The following is a 25824-nucleotide window of genomic DNA, read 5'->3' as shown; positions in this document are numbered from 1 at the left end:
ATTGTGATCCTAAGCAAAAACTCATCTGACCAGTTCATAGCAGGGTCACTAATCAAATGCACCACCCACAGGACTTCCAAAGCATAGGGCTGAGTGACATAGGCCACTGTGGTGTTCTCTTATTCTTATTTTTTTTGAGTTCTGATGAAAAGTCACAGACAAGATACATTAACTCTTGTTTCCCTCTTTGCAGATCCTGCACAGCTAGCTTAGTATTTCCAACTCTGATTTCAGACTTTCAGCACTTTGTTTTTGTATTTCTGTTATTCCTAATAGTGGCTGACCTGAAACTTCATTGCCTTCTTAATGTTGAATATCTTCTATGCGTACTAATCCAGGCATGACTGACATTGTCTAACATAGTAGCTCCAAACACCATGTTATATCAAACACAGAAAATGCTGGAGAAACTCAGGAGACCTGGCAACATCTGTGGAATGAGAAACAGAGTTCAGACATTCTGAAGAAGAGTCATATCAGATTTAAAATGTTAACTCTGTCTCTCTCTCTCTCTCCTCAGTTGCCTGATCTGCTGAGTTTTTCCAGTATTTTCTGTTTGTTTCAGAGTTCATAGATCCGCACTATTTCGCTTTTATACAACTATATAAGAACAAAGAACAATACAGTACAGGAAAACAGGCCCTTTGGCCCTCCAAGCCTGTGCTGACACATTTTGCCTTTCCGTACCAAAACTGGCTCAACTTACAGGATCTGTATCCCTCTGTTCCTTTCCTATTCACATATTTGTCCAGGTGTTTGTTGAATGCTGCTACTGTGTCTACTTCCACCACCACATCTGGCAGCGTGTTCCAAATACTCACCACCCTTTCTGTGAAAAACGTGCTTCACATATCTCTTTTAGGTTCCCCCCCTCCCCACCCTGCACTTTGAACCTGTGTTCCCTAGTAACTGACCCCTCCACCATGGGAAAATGCCTCATGTTTTCCACTCTATCCATGTCATTCACAATCTGATAGACTTCCATCAGGTCGCCCCTCAATCTCCCACGTTCCAGTGAAAACAAACCCAGTCAATTCAACCTTTCTTCATAGCTAAAATCCCCCATACCAGGCAACATCCTGGTAAACCTTTTCTGTACCCTCTCCAAAGCATCTACATCCTTCTGGTAGTGTAGTGGCCAGAACTGTATGCAACATTCCAAGTATGACCTAACTTAAGTTCTATAAAGCTGCAGCATAACTTGTCTATCCATATACTCAGTGCCCCTCCCTATGAAGGAAAAAATGCCATGAGCCTTTTTTGTTAGTTTATTTACCTACGCAAACACCTTTGGTGATCTGGTGACCTACACGGCCAGATCTCCCTGAAAATCAATACTCCAAAGGGTTCTGCCATTCACTGTATAAATTCCACCTGTACCTGACCTTCCAAAATCGATCACCTCACATTTGCCCAGATTAAACTTCATCTACCGGTTTTCTGCCCTTGTCTCCAACTATATCCTGCTGCATCCTCTGACAATCCTCCACACTATCCGTAATTTCACCAATCTCTGTGTCATTTGCAAACTCACTAATTAAACCAGCTACACTTTCCTCCAAATCATTTATGTGGGCCACAAACAGCAGAGATCCCAGCACTGATCCCTGTGGAACACCGCTGGTTACAGCCCTCCATTCCGAAAACAATCTTCCACCGCTACCCTCTGCCTCCTGTGATTATGATAGTTCTGTATCCATCTTGTCAGCTCACCCCTGATACCAGGTGACTTCACTTTTTGTATCAGTGTGCCATAAGGGACCTTGTCAAATGCTTTACTGAAGTTCATGTAGACAACATCAACAGCTTTTCCCTCATTAATCATCTTCGTTACTTCCTCAAAACACTCAATAAAGTTAGTGAGGCGCAACCTACTTCTCACAAAACCATGTTGTCCATTGCTAATAAGTCAATTTGCTTTTAAATGCGTATAGATCTTGTCCCTGAGAATCTTATCCAATAATTTCCCTACCACCAATGTGAGACTCACAGGCCTGTAACAATGGGACAACACTGGCTATCCTCCAATCCACTAGGACCTCACCTGTGTCCAAAGAGGATGCAAAGGTGTCTGTTCAAACAAGCATGTAAAAAGTTTATCTTGATCTGATGGAATCTTTGGGGCAACCATATTAAATTGTCACTATAACATTGAGTCCATGTGATCCTTAGCTTCCAAAGGGATAACTAATACTGAATTTGGTTATCTTCAATGCTGAGCTATTAAAAATCTGATGAGCAGCAAGTCTGATGATGATATGAAATCTATCACGAATCACAATAATGCATTATTCCGTTTAGTTATAGATCTATATTTCTTGTGTTTTGCCATATGGCAGTATCCCTTCAATTTGTGATTCTTTCATTCTATGAGTTCCCAAGCTTTGGGTCATGATCCCAGGTTACATTTGGACATGACAAGCTCCCAGTTCTCTGAGATAGGAATAGAGACTGCAGTGAGGAGATTCCATTAGAACAGTCATGGACTCACTTGATATCTGCTAACTAAACAACAAGAGGTGGACAATGAGCCCAAAACCCCCCTTATCCTTCAGAGCTGTCTGCAAAGTGCATGTGGGGAAATGGACAGAGAGAGAGGGTTCACCAAATCTTCCACCACTACGGAATATGAAGAACATGGCTGAAACTTGTATCAGTAAATAAAATGGTAACATCTTTCAAACTACATTAAGTACAGATTTACATATTTAAATGATCTTTTATGATGTTTATCTATAACAAGTGAACCTAATGATCATATATATTTTACTGAATGCAGTTATATTGTTTTGTTTTTCTTGGGTCCGGGGTCATGCCAATTTTCAACTATGAGAATGGGGTCATATTAGAAGATGGCTTGAGAAGCGTTGCCCTATATAGTTGTCAAATTCTCTTTGACAATAGATGACATAAATCTATGTGATCATGGCTTCTCCTTCTGTATCATCTCAAGGCTATAATTGACTGTAATCATTCTAATTATGCTACATTAATATTTTAATGAGCTTCTTCCTATATTCTTAATATTCTGAAGAACAAAGTAATTGCAATTTGAAGCTGAAATTGATAAGAGCAGCAGGTGTATAATTTAATCTGTTTCTCAGGACGAAGACTAGCCTCCATTAATAATTGAAGTCTCTTCTCCACAGATTAATGAGGGATCTAATATACCACATCTCAATGTGACAATAAAGCCACAGAAATGAAACACCCTATAGATGAGTCCTGCTGATTAAAGTTCCTGTTTTGTCTTTTTTCTCTTTGTTTCCTCACGTTTCTACTGAAGATAATGACCTTTTGCTGGTGTCCTGTAGGCAACTTACCATCTTCCAGGACCTTTTCAAGGTGCCAGTCTCCATTTGACACTAGACAATGACATATGTGCAGAGAGGCATTATAGTCAAAGCCGATCCTGTTCTGAACTGACTCTGCACACCTCTGCCCTTCCCCAGTCTCCCTTATTGTAAACTTTCAATAAGAAGCAAAGAAACAATGTAGATACAGATTTTCTCATCAAACTTCCACTGATGCAACAAGCACATTTTATGATGACAACCAATCAGGTTTACACTCTATAACACAGATAGCCATTTTAATGCAGACAGCAATTTTGGACATTTGGAAAAGCTTCAATGAAGTGTTTTTTTTAAACCACCTGATGTGCCTTGCCTATATTTGTTCCAACTTAATGGGCAGCAGTTTTGACAAGAACACAAAATTCTAATCTGGCAACGTCTACAGACAATTAGGGCAGAAATTTCATTCATCCAGAGATACAGAATTGGGAATACGAGTCTTCAATTGCACACAACCATCTGGTCTCCCACCATGGTTTTGGCTGCAGCTCCAAGACAGTTTAGTTTCAGCTGCTCTGTAGATGCAGACTGGGGTCCCACAGTGGCAGTTTCTAACCTGCTTGGAAATTCCCTCTCCTCCACCCACAGCACTGCCATCGGTCCACAGCTAAAGCCACACAGAGGAAGGAGTTTCCCCTTCACAATGATGATCTAGCAACAGTGGGCTTTTTAAATTTAACACTTTATAAAGCATCTTTAGAGGGTGCCTTCAAATTGAGAATACTTTCATCAGCACTGACGACTTCTGACGGTGGCACTGCTAATCTTTCAATGCTGAAAGACTTCCAACCCACCTGCAATCCTTAAGAGGGCATCCAGTCTGGCTACTAATATTGCTGGCTCATTAAGAATCAGAGCAGGTGTCAATGTAACACTGGGGCACAGAATTCCCCCTGACCTCAGGGTGCTGAGCCCAGGACAAAAGTTTAGCCACTTTTGGGGGTTATATGATGAAAAGCGTCACAAGCCCCCACAAGGACGTGCCAAAGCTAACTGAGAATTACCTGCATAGTGATCCAATCCTTGTGCTTTTCATCATCAATGGTCATCGGAATATGGTTCATCTGGGTCACCCACACAAACCAATGGCTCTCTATGAACCTGTAGGGAAAATCAGCACAGTGATCAGGTGTCGAACGACTATCAGAATTCTTCTGATGTTGATGTTTCTGTGTTCAAAACAGGATGTACCTTTTACTTATTTTTATAAATCAACCTATTCAGAAATGTTATGAAACACTTCTGGTGCAGGTGCAATTTGAACCCTGGCCATCTGGTTCAGACACCGGGACACTAGCACTGCAGCACAAGAGTCTGTACTTGTTAAACAGTTTTGGAAACTACTTTAAGGTGCACTTTTTTGCTTCAAGGAATATAATTCGGGACAAGAGATCATTTTCCCTTCAATTCCCTGCCTGTCCATGATTTTTTTCTCTATCTCCTCAAGGCATCTACCCCTACAGAGATACCTTACCACAGGGGCTGGTAGGCTCCCAGATGGCCATCTCTTTGTGAGAGTTGAAATACTGCAGGTTAGTGAGCTTCAAAAGGTGTTACAGAGCAAGAACCTGTCCTCACCAAATGTCCACATGGAAACATGACTTACACGGGTTAGTCAATTGCAATCACAAAGACGAAGGCCCTTTGTTTCTTCTCTCTCTCTCTCTCTTTGAGCTGCAAGAAATGACAACCAGTTGAAGCAGATCTCCAGCCTTCATTATCAGCTGTGCTTCAGCTGATAGCAGTCATATCTGAAGGTCAGAAGGCTGTGGCTTCAAGATTCACTCCAAAGACTTCAGCATCAAACCCGGACTGACAGTGTTGTGGGAGGGCTGCACTGTCAGAGAGGCTCAATTGAAACCTGCTGAATATTAAAGATCCCATGGTACTATTTTCAGAGACAAAGGGAATTATCACCAACATTCATCTCTCAATCAACTTTTAAAATCTGGTCAGTATCACATTCCCTTACATAGAACCCTCCTGTGCACAAATTGGCTTCTGGATTTCCAATGTTGCAACATCAACAAATTCTTTAGTAAATTACTTTCTCAACTGTAAGGAACTTTAGAATGTCCCAAGGTGATGAAACAATTCTTCCACTTACAGTAGAAATCAAGAAACTCAACAAGATAATTGGGATCAAGGTCTACAGCATCATTGTTCTGACTGGTGATTGACTTTACTGACAAACAACTAGAGAAGATGTCTTTGTGCACTTTGTTTTCCATAAGAGGTAACTTTGTTCAAATTTTAACTAGCTTGTACAGTATGAACCTGATGACTGTGATTTATTCATAAATTGTTGCCCTTTCAATCATTCCTACAGCTGGCAAGGAAAAGTAAAAACATGGAATTCAAATAGAAATGAGATACTGATTCACAGATTCTGAAAATGCAATAAGCAGGTACAGAAGATAATTGAAAAGGCCAATGGGATATTGGCCTTTATATCAAGAGGACTGAAGTATATGGGAATAAAAGTCAAGTTTCAGCTATGCAAAGATCTGGTTTGATCACAGTACTTAGTGCACTTCTGAGTACCATATATTAGGAAGAAAACATTGGCCTTGCAGTGTAGGTTTGCCAGAATTATTTCTGGATTCCAAGAGTTATGTTCTGAGGAGACAGATTCCATAAAGTAGGGTTGTATTCCCTGGTATTTAGAAGGTTAAGGGGTGACTTGATCAAAGTTGGGGAGGCTGTTTAGTGGGTACAGATAGTTCTCCTTTAACGTGATAGTTGCATCCTTCTGTGACCTTGCACAATAGAAAATCGTGTTATACGGAAATCGCTATAGAAAATCTCTACACCTGTACAGCAGAAAGTTCGCACTACCCAAACAATATCCACTATTCATCAATCACGTTACAGCCAATTCATGTTAACAAGACATGTTTAAAAGTTAGAGCTAGACCTTTCGGGTGTGAAATCAACAAACAATTCTTTGGACAAAGAGGGGTTGGAGCTTAGAACTGTCTCCAAAAACAGGTGTAAATTGGTAATGACAAAACTGAGATAGGCAGAATCTTGTTTTGTTAACCAAAAGGATAAGACAATGGTGGATACAGCTTTGTGAGTTAAACTGTCATTCCACCGTGATCGTACTGAATGGCAGCGAAAAAAAAATGATTTCAGTTTCTTTGTTTATTTTACAGAACCATTCCAATTTGATAGCAGTTTGATTTGCATCAGCCCATTTGAACTGAGTTTTACCAATTACAACAGGATTTTAGGGCAGGTTGGGCAATTGGACATTGTGATTGGAATACCTGATAATGAATTAGTTAAATTATAAGCACAGCCTATGGAGATGAGAGAAAAGCATAATAAACAGGTTCTTTGTACATTTTTTGCATGGGTCACATCTCATCACCCTGTTCTAAAATGATAAATTAACCTTCATGCTCTGTCCAACTTTTTAAACATGGTAGCACTTCAGTTTATAATCGAAAAACTGTAATATTAGTGACTGTGACTGAAATAACAAAACAGTACTTTTGAACTTAACATACCTGACAAAGATGACAAACAGTATGGAACCAAAAAATCCATAAAAGGGGATGTAGGTAGTGAAGTAACGGATGTAGTATGTTGTTGCCCAGGCAAGATCCTGCAGGATGGAAAGGAATAGAGGCATTAGGGTGTTATTACTGTTCTATAGCAAATGCAAAAAGTGCAATTTGCTCTGATGTCTGGAAAATGAAATCATTTCAGATAGTGCCATGCTCAGATCTTCTGTTATGCCATCACTTCTATTCAAATTACATCATTTGAAGTATTTTTGACTGTGAAGTTTGTGATCAGTGGAGTGCTGGATATTATTTGATTTGATTTATTATTGTCACATGTACCTATGTGAAAAGTTTTAAAAACAAAATTGCTGGAAATCACAGGAGGTCAGGCAGCATCAGGAGAGAGAGCAAGCTAACATTTTGAGTCGAGATGATTCTTCATTAGAGTGTCGTCAGACTCTTCATCAATGAAAAATTTTTCGTTGCTTGCAATACAGGCAGATCATACCATTGGGTAACAGAAGAATACAATGTTAAAGCTGCAGAGAAGGTGCGCAAAGAGTGAGATCAATGTTAAATTTGAAATTTTAGAGGTCCATTCAAAAGTCTAATAACAGCAGGGAAGAAGCTATTCTTGAATCTGTTGGTACATGTGTTTCAGCTTTTGTATTTTCTGCCTGACACAAGAGGTTGGAAGAGATTATAACCAGTCTTTGATTATATTGGCTACTTTCTTGAGGCAGAGAGCCAAGGAATGGAATTGGCTGTAATCGACGGGCAAAGTTCCACTTCAAATACCTGAGCATCTACTTTCCTTGAGCCAAAACCCTGGGAATTGGGTATCACCTGTGGATCTACTCAGGTGTCAGTGCATGCTGCATGACATCTCTCTGTACACAAGCAAAAGCTGACACAACATTGGTGTGGCACAGTACACTGCATTGGAATACCTGCTCTGGTGCCCAGAATTTCCTGCAGAACTAAATCCTCAATCCAAGGGGTGTCAGTGCCAAGAAAGGCGTGGTTTTTCCTTTCAGGGAAGATTTATAAGTCTAGATACTTCTGGCATTTCTCACACATGCCCCTTGAATGAGGGTCACCAGTCTGCCACCAGGCAGTAGCAAAACATTGTGAAGGGAAGGAAGATTGAAATTCAAACTGGGACACAACGGGAAGCAGGAGAGGACAAGAAAAAACCCACGTTAAACATTCTGAAGCACTTACCACCCAATCCCGACGAGTAATCATGGTCATCATTATCTGAATGTAGAAATACACCGGGATTAGCAGGGGTGGACCAACTAAAAAGAGAGAGCAAGGAAGTGACACCACACCAGGAAACAACAGTCATAACTGACAATATCACACTGACTGGTCCAGCAGCCAATACTTACTGAGGAAAAAGTATTCGTGCTGATAGTTGTAAGGTAAATACTTGATCTTCCGTTTTCCAAACTACAGTGATGAAAGAGGAGTTAGGTGGAATCAGATTAGTCGCTGCATAGAGTCTTCAGTATAAAATTATCTAGAAGCTTTGATTAGACTCCAGTACACAATTCCGTCTCCTGTACCTAAAATTCTACTGAGGTAGTTTTGCAGTTTGGCACTCCTAGTAGGTGCTACTCTAGCAGGAAGCAATAGAGCTACAACATTTATCCCTGATTATTCATCCTACGCTGCCTATGAACAGAGCTAATTGACAGAATCATGAAGTCATGGAATATCAAATATATATTACATGCAAACACAACATTCACACTTTCAACTGGATTCAACCTGTGAACTCACCGTTCTTTATATGATTATTCAGATGGTTCAATTAGTTCATTATCAGTTGAAAACAGTAGGAATGAGGATGAACATGTGTCCTGATATTTCCAGTGGTTAAATAAGCCTGTTATATCTGCCTCACAGTATGCCTAGTGTCTTTTCTTTTCATTCATCTTGGCCATTCAATTCAAGTACCAGAGAAACATTCATTATCTACTTATTACTTACATGCAATGAGCAGGCGTGTGCTGTCATCATCAAATGGTGTGCAAGTGTTTGACAAAAGGCTTCCAATCCCACTTTCATTCACCTTCCAACCCATGATCACCTGAGGACTGTGCTTTTACAAAGAACGTCTAGGAAGCAGACAAGTCGATCCCTGACCTACCATGCTTCTAGTGGGAAATGCGGTTGAGAGGAAAGTGCATATTCACAACTCACTGTGGGTGTTCTTTGACAAAACTTACCTGAACTCCTTCATTAGATTTTGGGCCCATTACTCAGTCCTTTTATAAACACATATGGTATTCTTTTACAGGGGTACTTTCCTTTATTGCTATAATAAGAAGGTCAGTGCAATGGTAAAACACGTTTCCTGGCATACACGAATGTCGAGCTTATTTTTGGCTTTGAGCAAAATATCCCAGCCTATACAACTTGGTCCCTCTTCCCTGAATTAGCACTTTATTGAAACCATGATGCATTGTATACATTCTACTCTAATGCACATCTTTCCCAAGGACACTAAAATTATGGAGCGTCTTGCCTTCCCTGAGCAACCTTCCCTACATCATAGTCGTACAAAATAATCAATGTTCCCAAGTATAGCTCATATTATCCTTCTGACCTTAAATTTGTCAGGTGCTTTCACCTAAGTTTCACAATAAAAAGTAATTACCTCCACAGGTTGGGTATCTCCCAGTACAAATACCTTCAGCATGTTCACATCAGGGTCCTTATTAAAGATGTTGGGTTTGGCATGGTGCTGGAAGTGTCGGTGATTCCACCAGTTTCCAGATGCCCCCTTTTAAAACAGATATAGTGTCACACATATACCAAAAGCAATATACTGCAGCTTACTCACCCAGTTTGTAATTTTGTCTTCAAATATCTTGAAATTAAAGCCAGTTCTTGTGAGAGCTTCAAATTCTCTTTCAGTCAACCACAAAAGTCAGAGTATCTCACTCAATTTCCACTAGTCTTAGTGTCTCATAATTGTAGGCATTCGTTCTTAGCATTTGATCGTTATCAGGATCATCACTAGGCAGCTGGCAAAATTACAGCCCATTCCTTCTCACTTTTAGACGGGGCATTGCTGTGCCACAAATACTGAATCACAGAAATCAGTCTAGGTTTGATAGGTACTGTTTGCCAACTCCAAAGATGCTGCCAAGTTCAAGGGGAAAAGAAGGTCTGTGCATATCTGTTTAGAAACCTCTGAAAATCCTATCTCCAATGTTAAGATTAGTGGACTGCCCTTTTACGGTTTCCTTTACGATCAGAAACAGTCAAACCACAGTTAAGGCATTCCTAGGCAATCTAGTCAAGCTTTTTAAACCATGGCTTTACCTACAGCTTTAAATTTACTGCAATAGGTATGATCAAAGGGCACCAAGGAAACTGTCTCCCAAGTTACACAGCCGTTTACTGGAGCATTAAATCAAAACTATTTTGTTAGGGGAGATTATGAGATAAAGCAAAATGCTAAAAATGTTGAAAGTGTGAGACAGAGAAAACAATGTCTAGAAATATTCACCACATCTTAGGAGAGAACAGACAAGGTAGGATAAGCTGAGTTTAAAACTATGGGAAAGAGATGGAAAACATATTAACAGAAAAGGAGATGCAGAAATAGCATAATAAGTGAAAATGAGCTTAATGAGAGAAGACAAAGAAATTGAAGGCTCAGAAATTTTATGAATAATTTAAGGAAATGGGGATAGACAGGAGACAAGGGAAACTGGAAAAGAGGTCTCTTGTCGCACATAGACTGGGAGGAGTAGGTTCAAGTCCCACCTGTTACAGAGGTGTGTAATAACATCTCTGAATAGGTTGATTAGGAAAAAAAGGTTAATTGACAAATCATAAAATTGTCCAGGGGCCTATGTGAAGTAAGTTGACCCCAATGGGTGTGAAGCAGAAATATTATAATACTGGATATTGGAGGTAGTATTATTGCTCCAACATCACCATCATTGTGAACTGACAAATAATTCCCCATCAAAATACCAACTTCCTCCATCCTGGGAGATAAGGGGGCATCCTGACATTGGAAAATCATGATAAAGGGTCCACATGCCAGAAATATCACAATGTCTATACTTTACAGTGATGTTATCTCACTTATTCAGAGTTTTCAAAGACTTATGGTGTTATTTTTCATTGATGTAAATTATGGAGGCAACCTGGAGTTATGAACAAATAGCAAGGCTGAGAGCAGTAAAGCTGAAATTTCTCTATTTCTCTTCAGAATCAACAAGAAAAGTAGAACTTAGTTCCAATAGAATTATAGACTGTAGCAATTTGATGAGAGTCTATTTCAATAGACTAGAGGAAACCCAGCAGTTATTCCCATATTTTTATTAAAATAAGCTCTTTTGTTTGAATAGATCATGCCTCAGATCCCACTATCCCTCCCTACCCCAATCCCCCGCTCACTGATTACCTTCATGTGACCAATCAGGAACTTGTGTAACAAGTGGTTCCATTTTGAACTTCGAAAGACAGACAGATGTCCAAAGTCATGTTGAAGCCAGCCTGACTGGGCCTGCAATCCAACAAAATAAAGACTGTTCTAACGTGGCATTTGCATAGCAAAGTTAATTTCATTCTCGTTATAGTTTTACTGAGAGAAATACAAACAATGGTCCTGCTCAGAAGCACAGTTCAGCAGCTCTCACTGACCTCTCATCCCCACAACTGCTGACCAGCTTGTCTAACAAAAACCCCAGCAATATTTCATGAGGACTATCTTCTGTTGAGGCATCAAGTGATTTTCAACTGAAGCTTGCAATGCCTGTAGCTGCTCAAGCTACCTTTTCATTTGATGTCAGACTGGTGCATTATTTGCAAAAGGAAAATTGGTCAATCTACACACAGGAGATATTCTGAAGCCACTAAAAGATCTTCTTGCTCAAAAGATTATAAATCTCTGGGGTTACTCATCAAAATTCTCAAAATTACATTTCCCAGGGTATAGCTGTGATTCATATGTATCATACTTAGATTCAGAGTGATTTATAAAATATTAAAGCACAATGGGCTGCATGTCAGCACACTGCACCATTGCAGTTTCCAAAAAGAGCCACTTACTTCCATTGCTTTGCATTTATTTATAGTTTTCAGAATTCTTCTTTTTCAAGCATTTATCCAGTCTTTTTTTAAAGCTATTATTGATATTGCTTCCATTTCAGTTTGTAGTATATCATTCCAGTAGCAACACTGACATGCTTTCCACAAAATTCTCCTAACCTTCTTCTCTTTTATTTCGCCAGAATCTTATGACTTCTAGCAACTGACTTGGTGACCAGTGGAAATAGATATTTTCTTGGCTTTAGTAGACTGTAATTTTAAACACGTTTACTGAGTTAATAGAACCCTGAATAGTTATGTTCAGAAGTGACTCTGGCTGCATTAAGCAGTTGGTTCATTTACTTGCAGAATCCTGCAGTTTAATATTGGAAAGGATTAGGGTATGAGAGGTAAAAGAACATACTCAATTTTAATGGCCGACCTGGGGGTAACCAGCAAGATTAAAATTAGCTTCTCAGCTCCCTTTACAAATGCAACTATGGTTGAAATTTTTGTTTGGCTAGAGACACATAGTGGTGCACAAATGGCATAATTTTGAGCTGGATTTTGCCCTGTCAAATGGGGTGTGTCACCCCAACCCCACATCACCCTCCAATGCTGCTGAAAGATTTGATCTGACAGTTCATTCTTGCTCTTCTCCAATAATACAAATGGTGTGCGGTTTCAGCCTACTGCCATTTTGCTGTCATTCATTAGCAAACTATGAAATTTTGTAAATAGCCCAATTGTCAGTTTGTTTTCATTGTCCACTGCATTCTTCCCGAGTTTTGCATATGAAACGGTTTGGGAGTCTTTTCTGTCAGCAGTAATGACGTAGCCTAAGGCCAGTGAAAAAAGACTTGCCACAGGTACTGTGGTTAAATGTACCAGCAGATTAGGCTGGGGAAGGTGCAGTATAAGTGTGTTATTGTTGTGGCTTTTAGAAAATCATTTCTGTACCTTCAATGAATAATAAACAATGATCCTGGGAGCAGGGATTCTCCACTAGTCTAGCTGTCATTGGAGCATTTACTTCTCTGACACATGATGTCAAATAGAGTCACCTGGGCTTGGGGCGCCCATTTCCATCGCAGCTCATCAGAAAACCAAAGTTATGTGTTCCCATCAAGGTTTGATTCATATTCCACTGTAAATATTAAACTTTTTTTAGTGACTCCAGTGACAAGAGTGGAATTTTGTGAAGCCAAATTGCCGCATGAGAAAGACAAGCGCACAGGAACGCACACAATACATACACAGCTGACTGAACAATGCCTTGTTACCTACCCATCCCCATAACCCTGTACTCTACTGGGAATCAGAAATCCATCAATCTCCACATTAAACATGCTCAAAGACTGAGCCTCCAGAACATTCTATGGTATAGAATTCCAAAGCCTTCACAAACCTGAGTACAATATATTCCCTCTCATCTTGCAATCGAAGTTAAATCACCTTAATTTTTAAATTATGCTCCTTAGCTCTCAAATTGGAAACAACTTAGCTCCACCTTCCCTGTCTAACTCTTCAAGAATTTTGTAGGCTTCAATGACATGATATTTCATTCTTCAGTACTCCAGAGAATTCAGGCCCAGTTTTCCCAATCTATCTTCATAAGACAGTCCGGCAATCTTGGTGTCAAGTCTGGTAAGCCTTCGTTACATTCCCTCTATGGCATTATATCTTCTTTGAGACAAGGAGACCAAAACTGCACACAGTACTCCAGATGAAGTCTGACCAACCTCCCATACAAATGAAGCAACATCATTCCTGTATTCAATTCCTTTTGCAATAAAAGCCATCATTCCATTAGCCTTCCCAATTGATTGCTGCACGTGCATGTTAGTGTCCAGTGCCTTATTGACAAGGACACATAGGTCCTTTAGTAGACTTATACTTTGCAACCTTCTACCCGCACATTTGTCCCTCCTACCAAAGTAGATGATTTCACACTTTTTCATATTATAATTCATCTGACATATGCTTGTTCATTCACTAAGCTTGTCCAAATTCTCCTGAAGCTGCTTTACATCTTCTTCATAACACACATTCATACCTAGTCCTCTATCATCTGTAAATTTGAAATGATCACTTTTGTGACTTCAAAAGAGAGCTTGATACATATTTGAAAGTGATGAATTTAGAGGGTTACGGGATTGGGACGAGATGGGTAACTTTTTCAGCAGCTGGAACAGACACAATGGGTTGAATGGCCTCTTCCTGTGCTGTAAAATGATTCTTGGTTCCCCATCTCCCATTGATATATATTGCAAACAACTGGGGCCCAGGTACTGATTCTTGCGGGACCCACTAGTCACACTCAGCTGATGAGAGAGTTACTCATTTATTCTTACCCTCCTTTCTGTCTTTTATCCAATCACCAATTCGTGCCAGTACATTCGCTCCTATTCTATATGATTTAATTTTTCTAACCAGCCTCCTGTGGGGGTCTTTATCAAAAACTTTCAGAAAATCTAAGTATACTATGTGCATTGGCTCTTCTTTATCAATTTTGTTAATAACATCTTCAGAAAGCTCTGATAAATTTGTCAATCCATGCTGACTGTGCCCAATCAGATCATTATCCTCCAAGTGTCTATTTATATATCCTTCAAAAGAGATTCTAGCATTTTGCCTACTGCTGATGAATGGCTAACAAGTCTTTAGTTCCCCAATTCTTTCTCAAATTGTGGGACGATATCTTCCAATCTGCAGAAATCATTCCAGAATCTATAGAATCTTTGAGGATAATCCAATGTGTGGATATCACAATTATCGCTATCCTTTAACACAGTAAGATGCAGTCCATCAGGTTATGGGAATTTATCAACTTTCAGTTGACAATAAATACAACATTGGAAGGCAGCAAGGGGCAGGGTGTATGGTTAGGAGCCTCTGATTGGCTGTTCAATACTTCATTGAAGTGTACAGACAGTGGGAGGGCAATGAATAGATCCTTCAGGCACTATTCCTCCTCTTTCACCTGCCGAGAAATATAAAATCCAGCCCGTCAGATTCCTTCATATTCCCACACACATCCCAAATCCCTCTGGCCATTCTGCAGGTTAGGAATGCCCATTTATCCCACTGAGGTTAGGTTTCTCATCTTAAATGGTGGATGAAAATGAATTCCTTCCCACATGCTATGTCCATCTGGTGATGGGGGATTTTGGAAGCCCTTTGGAAACAGACCGTGGCCCCAACGATTGCTTCCAGTTTGGGTGTGCATGGGTGGGAGAATTCTGGGCTCTGTGGATATGGAGTATAAAAATAATCTCCTGCACGCCCACAGTTTCTGTCTGGTGGAGTGGTCTGATTTGAAATTCAGACTGGTGACCCAGGAAGAGGTCTGGGTCCTGTACAATACATGTGTCTCTGTGCCCTGTGCTTACCCTTTAAAAGCCATAACATTGGATAGATGTTGAAGACCCCCTCCCCCACACAGACTGAGTCACAGCCAACACTCCATCTCATTTTTTTTGTTGGTGTGTGGAACTCCAAGATCTGTGAGTGGCAGCGGATGGCACACCAGCTTAGGGGGTACATTAGGCACAACGATTTTCTTCACTATTGAGCACTTTTGTTTACTAGCATGATGGAAGATGATGGTGAGCAGTCCTCAGCCAATGGCTCCCAGACCCTGCCTGAAAATGTCCGTGAGCTCCTGAATATCCAAATCCCTTTTCCGGTAGCCTGACCTGTTAACCCCACAGGCTTTGCAGCTCCCTGGGTCCCCACGCAAACCTGAGCCTGCACCTGCCCACCTTTCCACCACCATTCTCTGGCATGTGAGGTGACCATGCCAAGTGTGATCACACAAGGACCCCCTCAAAGACAGGGTACTCTTGAACATGGATGAATGTCCCCTCTGCACTACCTCCTTCCAATCTATATTTTATTTATCACCTCCTTGCAGATACTCCTACACAATTCTCACCCTCCCTTCTCCATATCCTACCCCAAAGACTAAACTTGCGCAATCTTGGTTTCAAATGCATCAGCTCAGAAAGTCGTCTTAGAAGTATTGAAACTTTTGCCAGCTTATAATAAAAACACACCTTTAATATGTATTGGTGCTTATTTGCTAAACCAATAGGCACTTAAAGTATTAACATACTTTTTTTCACTTGCTTAATTTGTCCATGCTCATGTCTTTGCTTTCATTTGATAGAAATTTAATGTTTTTCCAATAATTTTAAAACAATTTCCATTACTATGGCATGGCCCCTAGTGAAGTACACTGTGCATATTGAATGGTATTGGTGGATATATGGAGGCATACTGGGGTTATGAAGTGGTATAGATGATTTGAGAGGGCATGGGGCTATGGGTGGGTGAGAGTGAGGGGTTAAAGGTGACATTTACAGGAACTTCAAGCGACGTTTGGAACTTGCCTCCTGTGTAAAGAGAATTGAGGTGGGCCTTCTAACCAGTCTGTCTCTGCAGCCACACTCCTCATGTAAAACGCATTATGTACCTGATCACTGTGTGAAAAATCAAAAAAGACGTGAAGTCACACATGGGTTGAGTGTGCAAGTCAGGCTTCCTTGTCCCAGACAAAGACTGGGCCTTAAACTTCCTCAAAAACTATATCAGCTTTCATCTTTGTTCTTTTTTTTCCTTATTCATTAATGGGATGAGGGTGGCGCTGGCTAGGCCAGCATTTATTACCCATCCCTAATTTCCCAGAGGTAGTTATGAGTGAACCACATTGCTGTAGATCTGGAATCACATGTAGACCAGACCAGGTAAGGATGGCAGTTTCATCCCTAAAGGACATTTGTGAACCAGATGGGGTTCTTTTTTCCCAACAATCAGCAATCAATCATCATTAGACTCTTAATTCCAGATATTTATCAAATTCAAATTCCAGTATCTGCTGTGGTGGGATTCAAACCCACATCCCCAGGACATTACCTGGGTCTCTGGATTAGCAGTCCAACAATAATACCATTAGGCCATTGTCTTGTCACACCCAAACTTCGTTTTGAAATTCTGAACTGGCAATTTTTATTTAATCCGTGGCTTCCTTGGAAAGCATTTGTTTTATCTCATTTCGTGACCACTTAGTCACTTTACATCAAGATAAGGGCAAAGAAAGAATGAACATGTTTGGTGATTAAATGAAATTGAACAATTTTGAATATTGGAATATAACTAGTGAAACTCTGCGTGTATTTGGTCCTAGATTGGGATTAGTCCTTTCATTCAGGACATTAACTAAAATGTAGCTGAATAGGTCATCTTTAAGTTGCGCTTGCATACTGGAGAAAGCAATCTAACACAGTGCATAACCAGGACCTGGTTAGGCATCCTACATTTTGCCTAGGATCATGCCCTTCAACAATCCCATTATGTGGTCCTGATTGGTCCTTACCTGTGAAGTTGCCAGGATTAAGGCAGTAAGGAGAGTTGGAATCCAGCCGGTTCCAAAATATGACAGTGTCAGCCAGGCCAGAAACTCCAACACAAACAGATGGGCAAGATAGAGGGAGAAAAACACCATGTCTCTTTTAAATAGTTTCATGTCCTCTGCTGTCTTCCGCAAGGCTCGAAAATCTTCAACCAACTCACTCTGAAACCAAATGAAGGAGAGTTCCTTAGCCAAACTTCAGAAAAGCTTCTTTATCACTGCAACCATCAATAATGGCACTGCTTCCCAGTTCATTATAAACTAAAGAGAGTTTTATACTGGTTACCTTCAGTATATCTGTCTGTTATATTGTGATACCCACTCATAGGGTGGGTTTTCAGCCAATAAGTATCAAAATTAGATGTAGTATCTTGGATGACACTAAATCAAAAGCAAAATTCAAACTCATTCTGTTTCAGTGTTAAATCTGATTGACCATTAAGTATCATTACACAAGGACAACCAAAGGAGATGGTGTAATGGTAAAGCCAATATTCATGAATTTGAATCCCACCACCGCAAAACTTGGAACTCAATAAAAATCTAGGTCAAAAAGCTAGATTGTTGTGAAAACCCATCTGGTTCACTGATAGACTTTAAAGAAGGAAATCTGTCATCTAGCTGGTCTGACCTTCATACAACTCCAGATCCACAGCAATATGCTTAATTCTTAACTGCCTAAGTCAGCATAACCTACATCCTGTGAATTTTATTTTTAATAAAAACGTAGTTCTTAGATGCAAAGGGTTAAAGGGATTAAATATTTAGACCGATGCTTGTAGATCTAATTCAGTACACAATTGAAAGCCATATGACTGAACATTATTTTTCACCTCATTGCAAATTTCTTTGCTCTATTAATAGTATAAACTACCTAAGCAAAATGGATCACCTTCCTCAATTACCTCTCCAAACTGCTTCCTGCATGATCTTTCCTATCCCGTCCATCAATTTTAGTCCTCATTGATTACTGTTCCACCATAGGCACTATACCTTCAGCTTCTATGTTCTTGCCACTAAAACGTTCCTTGCAAACATGCCCATCTCTTTCTCAACTCTGCTTTCAGTCTATTTCCTTTTGTTCAGTTTCCACTGTTTTCTACTTGTAGAGGCAGTTCAAATCACAATCATTCATTCGTTGCTTGGGCAACTTTTTGAAAGAAACAAAATTAAAAACATTCATCACGAACAGATAGTGCATCCACTCAATCCATGTGTGATTAACATAGTGTAGAGCAATTCAAAGTGAAGGGTTGGATTGACACAAGGAGATAAAAGGGACAGTTCAAAAACAACATGGATCAGTGAAAGAAAAAGTCTCCTCTCTGCTGTTTCGAAGAATCTTGTTTGAAATATAGGTGTTTGTTAAAGTATGTATTTGGAACAGCCAGGATAGATTTCCCCTCCACGAATTCACTATGCTTGAGGGGAGAGCATTAAGAGCATTTAGCTTTGCATCTATCCAAAATGATCTGTGATAAAATAGTGTAGAGAGAGATTTATGTCAATCTAATTCCTATGCACATGATCTTCACATGCATGAAACCAAAAGTGGAAATATTACCAAATGCTAGCACTGACATTTTGATTTCTCTGTGCATCATATATGTGCATCATATCCTGAAAACTCGTAAGGTTATAACAGGGTGAGGTGCTAGCTCCTATCCACACTAGTACAGGCTGTACATGACAGCACAAAGGAAAATCAAATTCCTTTTAGGCCTGTTGTTGTACAAAATCCTTTCCAGGTGAAGTTGTAACCAGTGCAGAGTTACCAATGTTATTCAGCATTGATAAGGAGATACCAGCTTTCTACAGTGCAATAATGGAACCTTTACATCACAGGTAACTGGAGCTTCAATTCAGGCTTGATTCTTATTTATTACCTATTCAATGGCTCAGATCCTTGTCACTTGAAAGAGAAGAACATAGACTTATTGTTCTTATCCCCAAAAGCTAAAAACGCCTCATTACAATGCACCTAGATTCTATTTTTTTTAAAAAGTGTGGAATTAAAAAATACCCTGCCTTGTCAAACACTAATCTGCCAAGTATAACATTTGGATATGACTCTATGCCCAGCATTGAGTAGGCATATGTTGATGTGAAAGTGTGCAGCAAACACAGGCTGTTCAGAGATATTTCAGTACCCATAAAAATAGGGACCTTAAATTAGATCATAAAAGGGAATCATCTCCCCAGTTGGCTGGGCAAGGTGGAGGGAAGGAGGAATGGAGTGGGGAGGGTGAGATACTGGAAGGAGAAAAAGATGTCTACCATAAATATTTCTCCAAACACTATGACAACTGCTCAACCAAATAAATAACTGATTCTTGAAACAGCCTAGAGATAACACAAAAACTAATTCTTGTTTAACGGCATTGCTATTTTAATGTGGCCTAATTGGCTGCGCTTACATAGTTTCACTTTGAGGAATTGGTAAGATTCATGGAATTTCTTATCATGGTACTTGGAGCTCAGCGGAGAATCTGAGCATAGATAAGACAGAGTAGATTAGTAATTGGCAGGGTTCCAGGCTGCTGTTTCTCCACTGCTTTGTAGAAGAATCCACCAAGAGCTAAAAGTTTAGCAGTTTTTTTTTGGGCCACAGGGGTTTCTACTTACAACCTGATGCCACCAGTTCTGCTGGACAAATTTGGTGGTCACATCACATTATTTTGATAGTGACATAGACCAAGTGGATTGCCAACACTGGATTCCCCCGCTACGTCTGTGTGTGTGTATGTGTGTGTGTGTGTGTGTGTGTGTGTGTGTGTGTGTGTGTGTGTGTGTGTGTGTTTATATATACAGCACTACAGACTGTACACAATTCAGCCAGCCCATCTGTTTGGCTGCACAGAAGAAAAATGGAGATCAAAGTAGATCCCTCTCATTGTACATTTACGAATTCTGATCCTTGAATAAAGCTGTCTGAACAGATCTCATGCACAGCAAGCTTAACCCACATTGCAGCTTTTCTGAGTTTGAAGAAAAACTATCCTACTCTGTATCCAGGCTATGCTGGACCTTTACTGATGGAAATGAAAAATTAGGAGAAACACTTCTTTTGGTTTATGATTAATAAATTTAACGTCCTCTGTTTTCATATTTAATGTCACATCTCTGAACATGCACTACCATTATCTCATTGGTCATTCAATTATTTAAGATGATGAGTGGAGTAACTTAGATCCCTTTAAATGGTGTCAGTTTACAATGCAGGTGGGAGAACGGTGACACTGCAATCACACATTTAATGCTTAGCATTTACTCTCCTGCTTATAAACAGTTCCTGGAGTCGCCATGGTAGAGTTCAAACCAATATTGTTAAAATCTAATGATCAATAATTGGCTATTGTCCTGACAAGTGGGGGCTGCAGATGATTCGCGTCTCTTTCGGGGCAGTTTGCCAACCTGAAAATAACTCATTTTTGAAGATTGGTTTGACATTAGTTAGTCCACCCTTTACCATACTAATATCTTGGGTAGCATTTTTGTTTGTGAGTTTCCAATCTGCTGGAACCTTCTTAGCATCTAGGAAATTTTGGAAGATTACAACAAATGAATCTTCTGTCTCATAGCTACTTCTTTTAAGGCCGTAGGTTGTAGGCCTTTAGGTTTTGAGGATCTGCCCATCTTTAGGTCCTTCAGTCTTTTAAAAAAATAGCTTTTCCTTTGCAAGTAGTGTTTGTTTTATGTTTCTCCTTCCCATTTATCCCCTTAATTTTGACCACCATTATGATGCTTTTAGTACCTTCTACACTGAGGACAGATGCCAAATATTTGTTCAATTTGCCATTTCCTTGATACTTATTATTAATTATACAGGCTCCCCCTCTAATAGACCAATGTTTACGTTAGCTACTTTTCTCCTTTTTACATACTTGTAGAAGCTCTTACTACCTATTTTTACATTTCTTTCTCATGCAAATTTCTACTTCTATTTATTTAAGCCATCCTTTGCTAGCTTCAGAAGTCCAGAATGCACTTGAAATGGCAGTATTTTTCTTATAAACTGATAGCATTTCTTCACTTACTCTCTGTCCTACGGTGAAGCTATCTCAGGCATTGCTACCTCAGCTATGGATGCAGTGTGAAAATAGTTTCAAATAATCTAACAAGGGCAGTAATGGTGAGCAGCATCTCTCAAGCATGTGTCCCACCTCACACTCTGACTTCCTGAGCATTATCCTACACAGAATTCCATAGAACAATGCACTTTGAAGCTCTACCATTTCTCTCTCATGCATGTTCCTCACACCCTTGTCTAAACAATCACCTCTGATATTCATCTTCCTCTCACTGCCAACTCATATCCACCCTACAGCCTCCACAAACGTTATGAATTCAATCCTCATTCTCACAGTTCTCTGGGGCTAGGCACACAGCAAGAGTCATCCTGATCACTGGAGGAGGTGAGGGAGATCACAAAATAGCAGAATGTATGGCCAGTCGGGTTGGAGAAACAGGAGCCTCCCACATACCTGGCTATTGAATTTGATATCACTTTGCATGTGACAGGCAACACTCACTCGTCTTGAATTGATGTCACCAGTAAGTAAAGTATGATCATCTGCTCAGTTATCAATTCGAAGCCTCTTTCCTTGTTTGTTATGTTTATGTCTTCAATATCTCATGGTTCTTTCAACTGCGTGGTGTTGGAGCTGGTGTGAGAGTAGATGAAGAATTCTCTAAGGACATCAGGCTTTCTGAGACACCATCTTAAGAGGATTGACATGCAATGTCCACTGGCTCAGATAAACACTTTATTGAGGCCTCCAAGACATCAGGTCACATAATTAATACATTTCCTAAGTGGGCAGCAGGCACTGGAGACAGAGACAGCATTGGAGAATTCATGAAGGGAGCAAGACACTCCAAGCTGAGTTCAAATGAATGTTGATACTGAATTTATGATGTCATCACAAAGACGCCTCTTCTGAAGAAAGAACAGTAAATGTGTGAGGTCCTGTCAGCAGAATGACTCCTGGCTGAGACACTGTAGGAGTCTATCTCTAATATTAAGCACAATGATGCTCCAGTTATTTCTGCTAATGTCCATCTCTGTGGAAAGACTGGCCAGCTGTGTGGATGTGTCAGCCAACTGAGTGCATGCTGGACCCAGTTTGCCATCTAACCCTGAAAAGTTGCACTAAAACTTGCACAGAAGTGCTGCAAAGTGACCTCCAGATCGTGGTTATCGAAGTATTGTGGATGGGTCACAAGAGGGAAGATGACCAAAAACCACATGAAAGAAGGGACTCTGCTCAAAGTATTCATAATGCTCACTCCATTCCTCACCACTCCTCATTTAGAGTCCCTCCTATCTAGATGGTCAAGCCACTTTGTTGATAGGTACAGCTGGGACAGTTTTTGACCCATGTCCTCCTAAGCTCCAAAACTCAGAAGACACTGACCATGAACATTATAGTTGCCAGAACTGGGAGCTCGGAATCCTCACTCAAATGCTGCTGAAATCACAGAGGCAGGACCAAAAAGAAGTATTAGAAAGAAAGAAGAAGGTTTTGTAGATTCACAAGGGGTACTTGGATGTTTACAAATGTATCACTGTAATAAGTCTTTATTGTTCATTTATCTTCGTTATTGTCCGCGTAACAGTGTAGAAGATGAACAACTGGTGCTTTCAAAATGGGCAGGAATGCAACGTGACAGAATGCGTCATGTAGAAGTACTTAGGTTCACTGAATTGTGCCTGTATAAGCCTTTCACAGGGGCCCTGGCTATGATGGCCATCGGCAATGCATGCCTACTTAGTCCATTTGGAAGGATGGCTTGTTCCAGAGGCATTTGGATATCGGCAACTATCTATCAAGTACATTTGAGCTGCCTAAGTCTATTCAGCTTGTCAGAAAACCAATCAACTGCCTGTATTCAGGGTACTCATCTCCTCAGATTTGAAGCTGCCTACATCTCTCTGTTCCATGGAACAGCTGGCTGCTAAGGGAGCTGTCATCATTAGCTGCTGTTGTTGTTGGTGTTGTTGGCATTGCTGCTCTTTTCCTCATCAGAGTTTCAAACAGAGCATAAGCTGCTCTGATACAAGTGACAAAGCTGGCAGCAAGAGAGTGCTATTGCATGTGATAAGAAATTTGAGTAGGAGGAATGATCTAAGAAAATAGGAAATCATCTCCAAACCATTGGAAGCACAGTCTCAGAACCAATCCTAGCAGAAGAAGTCTTTCATTTAGGCAAGGAAGCAACTGTCCTGGTTCAGTATTGCAAAGTAATCCACCCATCAATTTCACAGTGTCATCAATACCCAGCGTGTGTTTTTGTCTTGTTGTCCATGACTGATTCCAACTCCATCGCCCCAGCCCTGGTTACAATTCTCCCAAAATATCAAATATCACAGGCAGAGGAAACAAAATTCTGTCACATTCATGCTCTTCTCATAATGTTCAAGGTCTTGTGGATGGACAAAGTAGGTTCAAGAAACACCTTGGAAAGGCCACCACAAAACAGAAGAACACTGGTGTTTTGGATAGTAAAAAAGTGCTAATTTACAAGGAAATTGTGACAACCCTGTTCAAAACAACCAATGTCATGAAATGAAGCAACATCTCACCTTTTTCTGTCGGTCCTGGCTCGGCTCACCTGGAGCTAACTCACCAATCAGAAGCGGCTTCATAAACTTACGGACAAAGGTGAGGTCTGGATGGAAAGCCTGGAATGCATCCTGAAAGACAGTACATTCAACATTGTGAATTTGCGTCAGTCAAGGCAAGGGATGTCATGCTAGGGAGGGGGATGATTTGTCGCTTGTTCCTCTGCATTAGCACCAAGTAATTCCAGGTTAGATGCAGTATAAAATTCTCTCTGTCCTGTTTCAACCATATCTACCAGCTACAACTACTGCCAAAGGCCAACCACAACAACAGCATGGCATCTCCAAGCCTCTGGGTCATGCTCTTAAAATGACAAATCTCTCTCACCTAATGCCAAAATAAAGGGAAGCTCTGGGCACTGCAAGTACGAATAAAACTGTCCACTCTCATCACACATAACGCTCATACAAAAGACAAAGGAATAGCTCTTCAAAATGATATCAATTAAAGTATTTTTGGACAATCCTAGCTTTGTGTTCCTGCATAAAATCAGGTAATAGAAAATTGCGCTATAGAAACAAAAGGGTCTATGGGAAAAATGGAGTTGGGGCAGACAACCAAAAAATATCACTCAAAGTTGCTCAAAAATTGCTCAAAAATAACTCAAAGGACTAATTCAGAGGATGGCACAGTTTGAATAAATGTTTAATTCATATCTAATTATGAAATAAAAGCAAATTTAACACCTTACCTTGAAAGAAATGTCAAGATGACTTGATGGGGGAGGAGATTTTGAGTTTGCTCTATTGTTAATGCAGGGGGTGAGGGTCGGTATCACCATCATTATTGTCATCATCACCTGCAGGTGCAGTAGCAGTTGCAGGGTTAGGGTGTAAAAGAGTTAATCCAGAAGTGGATGGCTATGGTTCATAGTCTTCTGACTGTTTCTTGAGGTTTGGCTAATAAAAGACATCCAGTTTTTGTTGTTTTGCCCTTTATCTTCTTTCATAAAGAAGCTGTTCACAGGGTGCTAAATAAGATCTTATTCCACAAACTGCTATCCTGCTGTGTTCTGCATTGTAATCTTTGTCTTCTAAGAACTACAACTGCTTTGCAATTTCCTTCAGGATAGAAGACAAAACAGAAATGGAAAGCTCTTGCAGTGCCGCATCTTGGACTTCATCTTCATCTCCAGCTTCCACTTGGCCCTCAGCAACAAGTTGTTATAGATCAGCTGTAGACTGTTTTCACACGGGGACTCAAGCAGCACTTCAACATCCTCACTCTCCATGTTTTCAAATCCAACTTAATTTGTAAGATCAACATGATATTCTTAAATTCGTGGGAGCTCCTCTGACAGATCCTTTAATATCTTGAAAGAAAATCTGGGAGAAGCTTCCACCAAACTGCATGCAAGCAGCCCTTTCTGACATTACTCCAACCCTTCTTGATAATGTCAATTGCATTCTTGATGTTAAATTGAAGAACACCGTCCTTATCCCCCTCAGTGGCTGCAATCAGCCTCTTCAATGTGTGCCTTAAATAATAAGCTTTAAGCACTGCTTTTACACCCTGGTCCACGGGTTGAAGGAGAGAGGTTGTGTTTGTGGGTAGAAATACCACTTTGGTGTTTTCAGAAAGCTCACTGATGGTGAGAGGATGGCTTGGCGCATTATCTAGGATGAGGAGAATCTTGCAACAACATCAACAACAAGGTGGCAATGCATTATAACCAACAAAAGTTTGCATTTTAGAAACTGTGTTCCCCTATTTGTCAGTCGCCTTATAGCCAATTTGCTTTGCCGGAAAATGCATTATAGCAGAACCAAGTGTACTCCAAAATAATACTTTCAATGTTTCAATGAACTTTCGGCTACCATGTTACTGTACTTTGGAAGCCTTTCTGTCACGCT

At 40.2% G+C, this 25824-nt stretch overlaps 1 protein-coding gene across 3 annotated transcripts in view; it reads right to left on the bottom strand.

Moving 5' to 3' along the window:
* Nucleotides 1–25824, bottom strand: part of LOC125459218 (acyl-CoA 6-desaturase) — a 57322-nt gene that overhangs the window by 17008 nt on the left and 14490 nt on the right. Inside the window, exons 2-9 of one of the 3 annotated variants that reach the window (XM_048545317.2) lie at nt 23932–24042; nt 17310–17507; nt 11307–11408; nt 9540–9665; nt 8266–8326; nt 8096–8172; nt 6872–6969; nt 4361–4457 (exon numbers count right to left, since the gene is read on the bottom strand). In XM_048545317.2, coding sequence (XP_048401274.1) covers nt 4361–4457; nt 6872–6969; nt 8096–8172; nt 8266–8326; nt 9540–9665; nt 11307–11408; nt 17310–17507; nt 23932–24042 — 870 coding nt within the window. The remainder of the gene's footprint in view (nt 1–4360; nt 4458–6871; nt 6970–8095; nt 8173–8265; nt 8327–9539; nt 9666–11306; nt 11409–17309; nt 17508–23931; nt 24043–25824) is intronic. The other 2 variants (XM_048545318.2, XM_048545319.2) reach the window with 2 other exon arrangements.

This window comes from Stegostoma tigrinum, chromosome 17 (assembly GCF_030684315.1).
Source record: "Stegostoma tigrinum isolate sSteTig4 chromosome 17, sSteTig4.hap1, whole genome shotgun sequence".
NCBI classification, from domain to species: domain Eukaryota; kingdom Metazoa; phylum Chordata; class Chondrichthyes; order Orectolobiformes; family Stegostomatidae; genus Stegostoma; species Stegostoma tigrinum.
The sequence above is the reverse complement of the archived record's forward strand: the minus strand, read 5'-3'. Positions and strand labels throughout refer to the sequence as shown.